The sequence below is a fragment of the Saccopteryx bilineata genome, chromosome 3, assembly GCF_036850765.1.
Source record: "Saccopteryx bilineata isolate mSacBil1 chromosome 3, mSacBil1_pri_phased_curated, whole genome shotgun sequence".
Lineage (NCBI taxonomy): Eukaryota > Metazoa > Chordata > Mammalia > Chiroptera > Emballonuridae > Saccopteryx > Saccopteryx bilineata.
In genome coordinates, this window is record NC_089492.1 from 284,610,751 (window position 1) to 284,624,236 (window position 13,486).

General features: G+C 51.0%; 1 protein-coding gene across 4 annotated transcripts in view; it reads right to left on the reverse strand.

Moving 5' to 3' along the window:
• Positions 1–822: 822 nt before the first annotated feature.
• Positions 823–13,486, reverse strand: part of VPS13D (vacuolar protein sorting 13 homolog D) — a 242,546-nt gene continuing 229,882 nt past the window's right edge. For all 4 annotated transcript variants that reach the window (XM_066270406.1, XM_066270404.1, XM_066270403.1 and 1 more), the window contains 2 exons: positions 5,481–5,721; positions 823–3,760 (listed from right to left, as the gene is read on the reverse strand). In XM_066270406.1, coding sequence (XP_066126503.1) covers positions 3,629–3,760; positions 5,481–5,721 — 373 coding nt within the window. In that variant the 3' untranslated portion in view covers positions 823–3,628. The remainder of the gene's footprint in view (positions 3,761–5,480; positions 5,722–13,486) is intronic.

Consider the following 13,486-nt stretch of genomic DNA (forward strand, 5'->3'; position numbering starts at 1 on the left):
ACTCAATATATTGCCCCTAATTCCTCTCTTCTCATTTTTCACTTGAAACAATTCCAATCCGGCCTTCCTCCTGACACCACTAAAACTGCTCTCAGTAAGGTCTGCAGTGACCTTGGCATTGGCCGTCCCATATTAATTGTTGGTTCTCATCTGACTTGACTTCTCGGCAGCTCTTTGAAACCGTGTGGACTGGCTTCCAGGACCCAAGCTCCTGGTTTCAGGCCCGTGCCCGTGGGTGGTCCACCTGCCTAAACTCTGAACTTTGGGGAGCCCCCGAGCTCAGATCTGGGGCCTCTTCTCTTTGCTGCCCCCACACAGACCTTTGGGACTTTCAGCTGGGCGCCACCTGTCACTTGTATGCTGGTAACTCCCAATTGGGCACCTCTGGCCTGGACGTAATTGCTTAAATTTCAGATTCAGGTGGCTGACTGCCTTCTTGACATCTCCAGCGAATAACAGGGGGGGCACCTTGAACTTAACATGTGCAGAGTGAGCTCCAAACCTGCTCCTCCTGAAGCCTCCCCTTCTCTGTAAGCGACCACAACCCCCACCCCCACCCCAGCCAGGGCCTAAACCAGCAACCCCGGCAAGGTGGGGTGCGGAGCAGAGCGTCACACCCGGGCCCCAGAGAACAGAGAGTGGCTGACTCTTGTAGAGTTAAGTACAGCTCACGGTGCAGGGTTCACCCCAGTAATGTGCTTCCGTGCAGCGAGGGGAAAGGAAGCATGTTACTGTGAACATAACACATCTCACATTTGTCACCGATGATGGTTCTAGAATCTCTGGAACACCAAGAAACCAGAAGAAGAAAAACAACATGTCTGGGAAGTCAACAAAGCATTTTATTCCACAGGAAGAAAAATAACAACTCTGATATGAGAAACAGATGGGAGAGCCTGAACAATTGGTGGGAATAGTGTTTACACAGTGGAGAACCAGATACTTTGTTTTCAGAGTTCCATGGAGCAGCTACTATGGCATTTTGAGGCACAGATGATGCTCAGAGAGAGAGTGACCCTGGAACCTTCTGAACATTGAGGTGAGTACCCCCACGCAGCCAGACCCCAGGGCTGGTGAGAGGCTGCTGTTTCTCAGGAGTGCGGCCGAGCCCAGGGCGTGGGGAACCCTGACCTCCGGCCAGCCTCCCCAGTGGTCAGGGAGAAGCAGCTATGGTTAGGCAGCGACATGGGTTGGCCAATGGTGCTGGGTCAGGGAATTAGGATGGCTTTTGAATTCTCCTTATCCAATTTCTCCTTATTCAATTGATTTCACTGTCCTCAGAGAGGAACTGTGGACTTGAGGCAGCCTGAGAACTGGTGGAAATTATCACAACAAAGTCTCAGACATCACTGGCCAAATACCAGTTTAAAAAGAAAAGGGCCAGAGCCGGCTTGCGCCAAAGCTTTGGATTTTTTCCACCGCCACCAGGCCGGGCAGGGGCGGCAGGGGCAGAGGAGCTGGGGAAGCTCTCCTTGGTGTCCACCTGCCACCCCCCCGCCCCCATGGTCTTTGGATCCCACTGGAACATTCTAAGGCGCAAGTGTCAGGGAAGCATTGTGCAATCAGAGGACATGGACAGCTATTTCCAGAGCTGATTAAAATTAGAAAGCAGTGGCAGGAGGGCCTCTGCACACCTCTCTGGAGTCCAAGAAGCGCCACTCCACGCATGGCCTGCAACAGGCTTTCTGCTCTCAAAGCCCAGGATGCCCAGCTGCGTTGGGGCCAGAAGGCAGCCGTCTTCTCTTCCGTGACACTACGCTCCTTAATCTGGTGCAGAACTTCAAGTGACTGCCCTCCAGAAAGTGATGCAATCGACCCTTCTGAGAGTCTCTCTTCCAGAGATCATGATCTCAGGCAGTGGCCTACTGATGGCAGAACCACAAGCAAGACTTGTGGGGTGCAGGGAGGGGGCCGGGGGCCTGCAGAGGGCTCTGTGTGTGAGCCGATATCATCCCGACTGCTCACCATCAAAAGCAAACAAACAACTTCAACCATTCAAAAGCCAGGTTTCAATTCGGCAGTCCACAGACTTAAGAGTTCAGTGAAGACTAGACCTTGGAGTTCAAGATGATCCTTGAAAACACTACTTGGCTAAAGCACTTTAACACTTATGCTAAAGCTCCCTTCCTGCTTCTTGGAAAACACACACACACACACACACACACAGGGAGAGGGAGAGGGAGAGGGAGAGGGAGAGGGAGAGGGAGAGGGAGAGGGAGAGAGACAGCAAAAGATCAGCTTCATTTGTGTCTTGGAAGGATCTGGGTCATTGGTTATAAACACCAAAACCGTCTACACATCCACTGATCTTCTGAAGTCGTTTTAGTTCTTAGCTCCGTGTGACAAGGTTGTAGAAATTGATTAGCTTTATGAAGATAAAAATTTAAAAACCACAATCGTTCTAGAGTGAGCCCCTCCCACCACGCCCCCACTCCGTCTCCTCCTCACAGAAGAGGGGGAAACAACAGGAGCCCCGGCGAGGGGAGGGCGCTCACGGCAGCCTCGGGACTGGCTGGAATTTAAAACCAAGGGTAAGATGTTTCGGCTAAATCTTGGTACTACAAAAAGCTTACTGAAACAGCCTTTTCAGACTCAGATTTCCTCTTCTCAGACTCTCCCTCTCCCTTCGTGTCCCCAGGGCTGTGGAGCTGGGTGCTTGACTGCCATTTTGTTACAAAGAGGAGTCCCGGGACGTGTCCCTGCTGCCGCCCAGGGAGGACATTCTCACTGTGCACTGTGATAAATTCATGGATTTTTGATTTGTTAAAACAAAGATTTCTGTAGGATTTTCCCCCTTCTTAACCAGCAGAGCCTGCCACCGTCCCAAACGACGCTGTTTGGTAATGACCAGGAGAAATTTACAGTGCCTGTGTGCACGGGACTGCAGCCACGGGCACAGGTCTACCTCCGGCTGGCTGGACTCTCAGGAGAGAGCCAAGTAGACAGGCGGGTAAAAGAAATAATTTGTGATAGTCTAACAACTACCTTGAAAATGGGGGTGAGGAATAAATAAAAGGTGGATTTCCAAGGCACTCCCGCTTCCAGAAGGGCCAGCTCCGGTTCTGACTCTGTGGCCTGTGTCCCAGCCCGAAACACCAGATTTGAAAGGTGACTCTCCTGAGGAACCCCTCCCCTCGCCGCGGTCCACTTGCCGGAAATTCTTAGTTTGCAACACTCAGACCTGACACACACGAGTACCCTGAATCACACATGTAGGGTTAGTGCAATAGAAGATCCAATATAATTTTATATTACTTTACAGTTAACGAGCCTTTACACACATCACTGGCCCTGTTCAGAAATGTGCCTATATATTTATAAACACACAGTTGTACATATATACATGTTAACAAATACAGGGCAATCTAAAAATTAGATTAATCGTAGGACACTTGCTTTTTTACGTTATTCGACCAATACCTTTTAAAAATGATTTCCTCCTAATCTAAGGAACCCTGCCCCACACGTTAACACGGCTGGTTTTGATTCACGTGCTCCCCTCATCAGCATGTACTTCCCTTCGCTCTGTGACATAGTCCCCCAAACTGTGCTCCGGCTTGGCTTCTAACCGAGGCTCCTGATTGGTGGGGGTCAGGTCCGATGGCCTCCACCCAGCCGCCAGGATTCCTCAGGAGTCCAGCTCCAACTGCTCCTGATTTTCACTGAGTCTTAACATCAGTTGCTGCTCATAGTACAGGCTCTTTGCATAGTTTATTTCTTGTGATAACTTGATAGCAAGGACCTCGGATTTCACGTGGACCTGGGGGACAGAACAGGATGAGCGACCTGCCCGTAGGCTGTAGGGAACAGTCTCCGGCCCCCTTCTCCCGCTTTAATGCTGATTCGGGCCAGGGGGTAGGGTGGGGTGGGGCAGGGAGGCGGTTCCTGGAATCTGTGTCTTTAACAAATTCCCCAGGTGAGTGTGTAGCCAACCTGAACTCACCTGACACTTGGGACCCCCTGTACCTGAGAACCAGTTTCAGCTCTGACGGGGTAGGGTTCTGTGTGCGCGAAGGGCACGAACCAAGGACTTTGCTTTGGGTTCAAACCAAAGTCTGGGGACGGTCAAAGAGGGGGAGAAGCAGCAGGCGCACGCCTTGGGGCTGTTCTTAACAGAAAGGCTGAGCTGCTCCCTCGCCTTGAAAGGGACAAAAATGCAGCTGGGCCCGGCTCCCCACCATGAGAGGAACTTGTGGAAATTACTCACACTTTTGGGTGTTAACTCTATTAATCTACCAGCCTCAATTTAAGCCAATGACCCCAGGGGAGCCTGCGCAAGCCAAACCAAACTCAAGTGCATTCCTGAGCAGGCGGAAGGTCAAGCAGAGACCCGATAAGGTTGGTTGCTATTTCTGATCTGCAGAAAGACCCAGAGATAAGCAAGGCCGTTTTGAATGACACGTCATTCTCACAGGCAGGCTTGGAAATCCTAGCATACCAGGTGAAAAATGAGCAGGACTAACCCCAGGCTTTCACGGAAAGTCACAGAGTCAAAATATGGCAAAGACGGTGTCTCCTCGCAGGGACTGCTGACCCAACAGTCCCTCCGAAAGGGGGGAGCGGAGCAGCCCGGAGCCGCACAGCGCCTGGTTTTGAACCCTGGCTCCTTCCAGTGGTGGCCATATAACGTTGACCAGGTCACTTGCCGTCACCAAGCCTCCTTACCAGCCAAGTGGAGAAATGACCCTCCAGCATCTGCTGACCTGTCAGAAGTACTGAGCGCCCAGTCGAGCACACAGGACCCTTAAGGAATGCTGGTTGTTAACAGCATTATTACTTAGAAGCCCTGCCATAACAATATCTTCTACCCTTTGGAGGCAAATATTTAGACTAATCATAGGACACTTGCTTTTTTATGTTATTCGACCAATACCTTTTAAAAACGATTCCTCCTAATCTAAGGAACCCTGCCCCACACGTTAACACAGCTGGTTTCGATTCACGTGCTTCCCCATCAGCATGTACTTCCCTTCGCTCTGTGACCTAGTCCCCCAAACTGTGCTCCGGCTTGGCCTCTAACCGAGGCCAAATTTGATATTCTTTATAAATATTTACTGAGCATTTACCCTGGGTAGGGGCCTCTGCTAGATAGTGCTTCTTTGCATGGAAAAAAAAGTTACTTCCCAATTGTTTCATAGGAGAACCAACAGAGAAGTTGGTGTGTGCTCTAACACCTTCCTAGATTCAACAAAGCGAAGAGTCACCGTTCAGGAATAAAAATCCCCACCTGTGGTGTCGGTCGGTCCTCGCTGCTATCTAGACCTTCTCCGCCGGCCACCTCGGTGGTGAGGAGCGGGCCGAGGGCCGTTACAGGCAGGGCTGGGAGGCAGCACCCCGGGGTTAGCAGCAGCCCAGCTGATCCTAAACTGAATTCCCGCTGAGAAGTGTAAGCAGGGCAGAGGCTTCCCCGGGTCCGTTCTCTCTCTCACCCTCTCAATAGGCCGGTTCAAGAGGGCGGCGGAGACACCGTGCACACTCACCATGGGCTTCTGGTGGGAGGGGCCGGGCATGGACACGCCACTACTGGTGTTCACCGCCTTCTTGGTCACCTGCACATACACCTTCCCGTGGTCTTTAGAGACGAGGCAGTGGTAGAGATCGTCGTACTTGACTTCTAGGAAGATGGCCTCCCGGTCCACATAGTCGCCACTTTTCAGGAAGTAAACGGCCTTGGAGGAGATGAGCACGCAGTAGCTGTCAATGTTCTCCACGGCAATGAAGCTGGGAAGGGAGAGGGAGGGTAAGGAAGGGGCACAGAGCCCTCCTTGTCCTGGAGCAGGAGCAGGGCGTGGGCCGGTGTGCCCTGGGGTCCGAAGGCCTGACAAGGAATCCAGGCCCCCTCCCTCACTATGTTCGTAGGCAGGTGGCTCGATATTGATGGGGAAACCGGGCCAAGGGAGGTGGACATTGTAGTCTATAAAGCTTGGAAAGCCTGCTTAGGTAAGAAGCTGCTGCATCCCATTTCGCTTAATTTGCTAGAAGGCTAAAGAATTCATAGGCTCAAGTGCACATTTCAGGAATCCATCATGTCCTCAGAGTCCATTGTGCCTCAGCCCTCTGGACTCAGGTGTGGGATGAGTTTCCCCAAGGCACTGCCAGTCCAGTGCTGCTGGGGGGAGGTGTTTCTGTGCTTCTGCTTTAAGACATGTGCAGTGTCTTAAATGACAACCACACAGGCTTGTCAGTCTACCCTAAAAGAAGTACCTGATTGGTTAGTGGGAGGGATCAAACAGGCCTACAAAATTTTAAAGAAACTGATTGGCGGGCTTTAAGGAAAGCTAGTTCTTCCCAGCCCCAAAATAAAGACACAGGTTTAACAGAGGTCTGACCCTTTTCTCTCTTCCTGCTTGGAAACAAGCCTGCCTGCCTGTCGGTTCATGGGGTCTCCAAGCAGCAGCCATGCGTGTGGGCTGGCAGCTGGATGGTCTCCCAAGGACAGGCTCTGAGCTGTGCCTGGACTGGACCGAGCTTGGATAGGGGCTAAACCATGGTGCATGGTGCAGAGTGTCTGGACTTTGGTCTTGATACTGGGCTTAACGAAGACAAGATTGGACTTTTTCCTTGATGAGACAGAGGGAAATGAGACACTGGAAACCTATGAGCAGCATTCTGTTCAACCCCAAATAAATCTTACTGCAAAAGCCTAAGCTTTTCTGAGTGCGGGTCCAGTTGAAATGCTTTCCACATGACACCATACACAATCCCCACTTCAACCGGCATCGGAACCAATATCAGATACTGGGAGCTCAAGCAGAAGGTTGGTCACGGGCTCTCAACACCACGGCTGGGAGCCACAGGCTGGGCACAGGAGACAGAGGGGAGGACGTGGAATTAAACAGGTCAGCGAAGGGTATGATGCGAGAGGGCACGAGTTCCTGCCTTTGCACACTGACATCTACTTCCTTCCTTCCTAAGTTCTTAAACCAGACTCTGCTCAGCCCTCCAGGGACAGGGAACCTGTGAGAACACGACTCCACTTTCAGAAAACTCCAACAGTTAGAAAGTGCCTTAGTTGGGAAAGCTGTAATCTTGACTCATAACTTTTGGGCATTGCTTCTTGGGGCTTCTGTGCCACTCAGTAAAGAATCTCATTCCTCCTCCTGCACGGAGCTCCTGAATTAAAGTGGAAATTTATGCACATCAAACCTCTCCGCTCAGCTGCTGAATGGGGAGCGCTGACCCTTGGTGAGCGCTGTGACAGCTCTCCGGGGCCTGGCTGCCTCCACTGCAGCTTGTGACAGCCCTCCACAATGGGGCGGCAACGTCAGCGTCAGCGAAGGAGAGCAGACAACGGCAGGAATACTAAGAGCTGACCACAGGCTGGCTGTCAAGCTGCGGCCCCCAGGCCTTGATGTCCTGAGAGGGCTTTGCAAATCGCTGCTCAGAGCCCAGGCTCCCCTGTAAGCTGCGAGGCCCAGAGGCCCAGGGTCCCAGGATGGCTTTGCTGCTGTGTCAGGGAAGGGGCCTGCCTGCCGGTGGATGAGCGCTTTCCTTTCCATCCGAGCCTGTGCTGGGCCCTGGCCCTCCCGGCTTAGAGAGCCCCCAGCCTTCCCTGCACTCAGAACACCCCATCTCTCAACTGACCTACCGCCTTCTGTCCTGGGGAGTCACAGGTCCAGCCTCTCCACGAAACTCCTCAGTTTCCCCACGGAACACTCCAACCCCACCCCACTTTTGAACACTTAAATTACTTGCCTTCAAAGCACTGCCAAACACCAATTTGTTCTCTACACATCCCCCGGATCAGCCTCCCAGTTCTGACCATGCTGGTGGAGTGGGGGGCCCACATCTGCTCCCCCGTCTCCCTGAGCACCACCGAGCCTGCTGCCCGAGGACGGGCTCAGGGAGGACCTGCCTGCTGCCGGTCGCCATTTTGACCACAGCCTCACACAACAGAAGCTGGCGTTTACTGTTCTACTCGAACTGGTAGGCGATGCCAAGGACGCAGACTTGTGAAGTCTCAGCGCCCATTAGAAACACCCAACAGCTTTCGGTGCTCAGGCCACTGACCCAGGACTCCCCGCACCCCGGCCCTGACGGCAGCAAGGAGGCGGCTTCGCCACTCAGTGGAACAGCACGGAATCTGAAATTGCTGGTCCAGGGGGCAGGAAAGGGGACAGAGAGAGAGAGAGGGAGGGAGGGAGAGAGAGAGGGGTAAGCACAGCTTCCTGGCAGAGGGAGCGCCGCAGGGCCACTAGATCTTGATGGGAAGCTTGGTAAAAACTGAGAAGCATCCTGCAGTTCCTGAGCCCCGGCTGGGCAGGGGCTGCCCAGGCTGCACTGGGCTCTCGAAGGAAACCCAGACGTCGGTCCTGCAGGTGATAAGAATAGGAATGTGCCTTAAAAACCCAACCCAGACGACTTGCGTCCCTCTAGGTCCAGCACACGACGGGCCCTCCGGTCCCCGCGGCGGACATCTGCACCCAGCCTTGTGCAGGGCCGAGGCCGTCCTTCTCCCCGGGCAGCTGCTCCCACACCTGGGCTGGAGTGCCCGACGTTATTAGGGCACTTTCTGCTGGAACTTTTACAGGCTTTAAAATAGACTCCTTTTCAAGATGCCACAGATGACGCAAGTCCTCGGTCTGGCCAGAGCCACTCGGGGTGGGCTGGCGGCTCGGAGCTGGGAGGCCGTGCTGAGTGCCACATCCCACAGCGTGCCTCGGGGCCAGGCCAGCTGCTGTCTCCATCTGAGAGAGGTGACACTACCTGCCAGCTTCTGTCCCAAAGTTAGCAAAGTCAAAGGAATTAAAGGCCATGCAGAACTGGAAGGCGCAGGAGCAGTAAATGGACCCAGAGTGCCACTCGGAGAGTCCCTTCACACCCGACGGACTGCGGACGGACGGTGGCACTCCCTGACCCATACAGGAAATGCGCTAATGTCTTCTCACATCAGGAGCAGACCAGCACTCAGGGCTTAGGCAAGAGGAGAGGGAGACAGTGTGGCCACGGCGGGCAGCGAGAGCACAGGGTCCCCACCGGGGTCTGACCTCACACACAGCTGTCCCTATTTTCCTCCTGCTGCCGCCTCTGAGCCCACAGCCATACACCAAGGCACGCATGCGTACATGCACACACTTTTTAAATTACAAAATCTGGAAACCACATCAAAGAAGAATTGAAACTGAGCGCTCAAGATTAGGGGTCTCCTTCTGAGATCCATCCCAAACTTGTCACCGCAAGACAGAAGCCACAAGTCAGGGTGCAGGAGAAGTCAGCCACAGCAGGGCTCTGGGAGGGCCCCTCTGTCAGCGCGCCCTTCCTGGGCCTTTCTCCTCCACGCCACTTCTTGGCCCTCCCCACTGGCCACCCTCCTCCAGAGTCCCACAGAGGACTGCGCCTGCTCCCCCAGGCGTCCCTGGGCTGCACTTGAGAGGCTCAGGGTCCTGCCAACGGGGCAGCCGTGGCTACTGCTGCGAGCCTGTTGAGTCCACGCACTGGGCTTCCTGCTCTGCGTCCCCTGTGTGACCACGCTTCACGCAGGGCTGACACAGAGAAGGAAAACCATCAGGCCCCGGGTCGGTCTGAGTGCACCCGCTGCTCCCTGACTGATCGGGAGCACAGAGGGGGAGAGTGAAGCCTGTGGCCAGAGCACACAGCTCTGGGTCAGCTTCGTCCTTCAACTACGAGAACTGGAGAGGTCACCCAGGGTTCTGGTGCCACATTTTAGGTTGCTGTAGATACTATAATTGAGCCTCTAAAAAACAGGATTTTTAGACTTTGGTTAAAAGTTTTACTTTTAACTCTCCTTTAAGGCGAGAAAGAGGACACTCTGACCCTGGGATCCATGTCAGAAAGATTGTTCCGAGAGACAGGAAGGCTGGGCATGTGGCCCTGGTCACTCTCTGACATCTGACAGCACAGGCTCTAGCAGGCGGACCCGACAAGGCCTCCTCCATCACTAACAACACCCACAACCACGACCACCATGGGGCGCTCTCAGCAGCACCAGTGGCATCGTCGGCAACAGCGCCAGACCCGCACTCTGTGGCGGGTACTGTGCCTTCTCCCAGCCACATGGCCGACGTGACTTTCTGTCTCCTCTCCCTGGCACATTTCTGCCCCTCCTGTAGGACCAGGTCAGCAGTCCACAGCCTTCCCCAGCTTTCCAGGCATAACTCAGTCCCTGCTCCTTGGGGTCCCATAACACACACTCACACTTCTATTTTAAGAGCAATCAGGCATTACAGGTAGTTGGTAATATTGTCTGTTTCCCCTTCTAGACTATAAATTTGTCAAGGAAAGAGCAACTTTCTTATGCGTCCTGGCATACAGGAGGATTCAACAGATTCACGTGGTAAGGAGTCTCAGAAAATGGCGACGGAATTCCATCCAATGGAATCTGCCAGAGCACCTGCAACTTCGGATGCTGGCTGTATCTTAAACTGCAGTAAACTTAAAGAACTCTCTCAGAACTCTGATTTTATGTATTAAAGCTTACACTAACCTCGACCAGAACAGCTGGAAAATCCGCCAAATGAAAGGTTTACTTCGGTTGCCTACCAAAGAACTTCCAATGTCCTGAGTGCCAATAGTTATTGATAGATTACTTCCTGGTTTAGAAAAGGAACCAGTGAATTCTATCCCCTTCCTCAGAATGACCTGTCTTTTGTTTTTGCTTTGAGACTGTACAGGCTACTCTAAGGCTTATATTTATAGTCACATGCTATTAGAATCCACACTATAACCTGTGTTCAAAATACATTTCTGATTTCTCCCTCTCTACCTGCAACTTCTCAAGAAGGATACACAGGATACAAAATACCAGAAACACCATGTTTACAAAAGGGCAAGAAAGGAAAATTTTACTCTTGATTTTAGTTCCTCCTGTGCTTGCTGAGTTTGCTAACCATGCATGGTTTATTTCCTCAAAAAGAGACAGGACTTCTATCTGGTTGGTGGGTTAATAGGCTAGTTTAGTTTTCTTTGTTATATTTTGTTATATTGAGAAAAATCGTGTTTCATATTATTTTCTAAAACTACATTTTGAAAATATAATCCAGTTGTCAAACTCCAGAAAACAAGAGGGTAAAGCAGCTTCCTAGGTCGTGTGGGTGGCTCATGGGCACCGTTCCTGCAAAGCAAGGAGAGCCATTCTAATGCTTACAGTGCAGGTATGTGACTGTGTCTGTGATGAAGCATTAGAGATAAAATAGGTAACTTATTGTTTCTTTTTTTTTTTTTTAATGAAAATGAGGTTCCTGGTGACAGACAGACACTAGCCATAAAGAAAAATTATTTTAATCAGATGGGACAAATGTTACTTTAAGATCAGCTTAAGCCAGTATTCTATTTCAAAATTGGGAAAAGTCAGAAGGAATGGTAATTCTGCAACATACTAGAGAAATACTTGATTCCTTTGAAATGAAAGCCGTTTCCGCTGGCCAGACCTTAAATCGTATGTCAGTCACTATCTTTTTAATACTAATTAATTAAATAAAGTGAAAAAATTAGATGAAACTTGATCTGGGTGCGCAGAGTTGCAGTCACCATGGTGCTGGAACTTGGTGGGGTTGCACTGCATCAGGAAGTAATTACACAACATTTTCCAGAAGTGAAACAGGGAGTCTAACCAGGAAAAAATGTGGAAACATTTAGTTAGAACAGTAGAGCAAGGTATTAAAGACCCTTTTAAGGGGTTAACTCTGAAGAAAGATATGCAAATAATTAGGTCTGTAAACATGGTTTTAATTACAATTCTAGGATAGAGTTAGGGGTGTAACCTGGCTTTTCCTGAAAACTCCTTCCTCACAAAGTGATGAGACTAACGTTCACATCACTGTGAGGACCCAGCCTGACAACTAAGGACACACCAGAGAAACACTGGCCGGTCCCCTGACAACCATACATTGGGGAAGGCCATGGTCACAGGCCCCTTCCACATTCCCTGGCAAGATATACCCCCCACACACGGGTGGAGACACATGGTTTTCATCTTTAGAGTCAAAATTCAATCATGCCAATATCTTTTCCCATTTCATATAAATTTCAAGAGTTTCGGGAAATCTACTTTACTGACGTCACTCCGATTCCGGTTTTCAGCTCTCTGTGGCCCGGCTCACTGCGAGTGTCTCACTGGCAGCAAGCAAATTAGCTGTGCTACCCTCTTCGTCCCGTGTGGTTGGCATGTGTCATTCTACTGAAAGTGAACTTACAAGGACCAGAGATAGAGATGAAAAGAACAATGTACTGTACAGTAATTTATAATCTCAATCTTTGACCAAAAACCACCCAAAAGATGGAACAGTGACCACGTATTAACATAATGTTCAACTGCAGCTGCTGGCCATCACTCATGCCACAGATGTTTCCTGAGTGCCTACCATGTGCCAGGCACTGCACTAGGTGCCGAGGACTCTCCCATGAATGACACAGACAAAACTCCCAGCCCTCCTGGGCCTGTCACTCTAGCAGACTCTGCCGCATGTCCTGCTGAACCTGTGGGATGACTCCTGGGCCTCCTACCTAAAGGCCAAAAGGCCCACCAGCAAAGTGGTAATAATTACAGTCACAGCACCAAGCCCTCCCCTCTGGAAGAGGAGCACACAGTGAGGCCCACTGGGGTTCTAGATGTGGGCGTGAAGACCAGAGCTGAGGCCACCCTGGAAGAACAGACGTATCGGTGGCGCATGATGTGGACTGAATTGTGCCCCCTCCATTCCTCTGTTGAAGCCCTCACCCCAATGTGACTGTTTGGAGTATGGAAGTAATTAAGGTTAAACGAGGTCATAAGGGTGAGGCCCTGATCCTATATAGATTATACAGGATTAGTTTCCTTATGCAAGACACCAGACAGAGAGCGCTTTCTCTCCCTCCCTCCCTCTCTCTCTCTCTCTCTCTCTCTCTCTCTCTCTGCCACGTGGGGACACAGTGAGAAAGTGGCCATCTACAAGCTGGGAAGAAAGCCTTCACCAGGAATTAAACTGGGCATCACTTTGACCATGGACTTCCCAACCTCCAAAACTGTAAGTAAATAAATTTTGTTGTTTAAGCCACTCAGTCTGTGGAATTTTGTTACGGCAGTCTGGGCTAAGACAAAGTAATGTACCTCCACCATCAAGAGAACTTCCAGTAACACTGCAGGGGTTCGGGCTACACCAAACACACCAGGAAGACGCTGTACTATCCAGCGAGCCACACATGAATTGGGGCTTTGATTTTTGAGGCCCCTCTTCAAATACTGCTATAAAAATAGGAGATGAGGTCAGTTTAACATTGTCTCTACCCATGACACTGAGGGCTATGCTGAGAATTAACCTCTACTTCAGACACTTCTCCGTTAACAGAAAACAGTCACAGTCTTCAGAAACTCCCCTGGCTTGCTTTATCTTAAGGGTGATACATAAGCATTAAAAGAAATCAAACCAGCAGTTTGCTACACATCAGACATAATGAACTGCTTTTCTCTGGGGTTGTAACAGCTATTTAGGTTTGAGAGCATTTTACACAAAAGGGTCTCTGCGGACTAACCTAAAATAGCAATACGCTA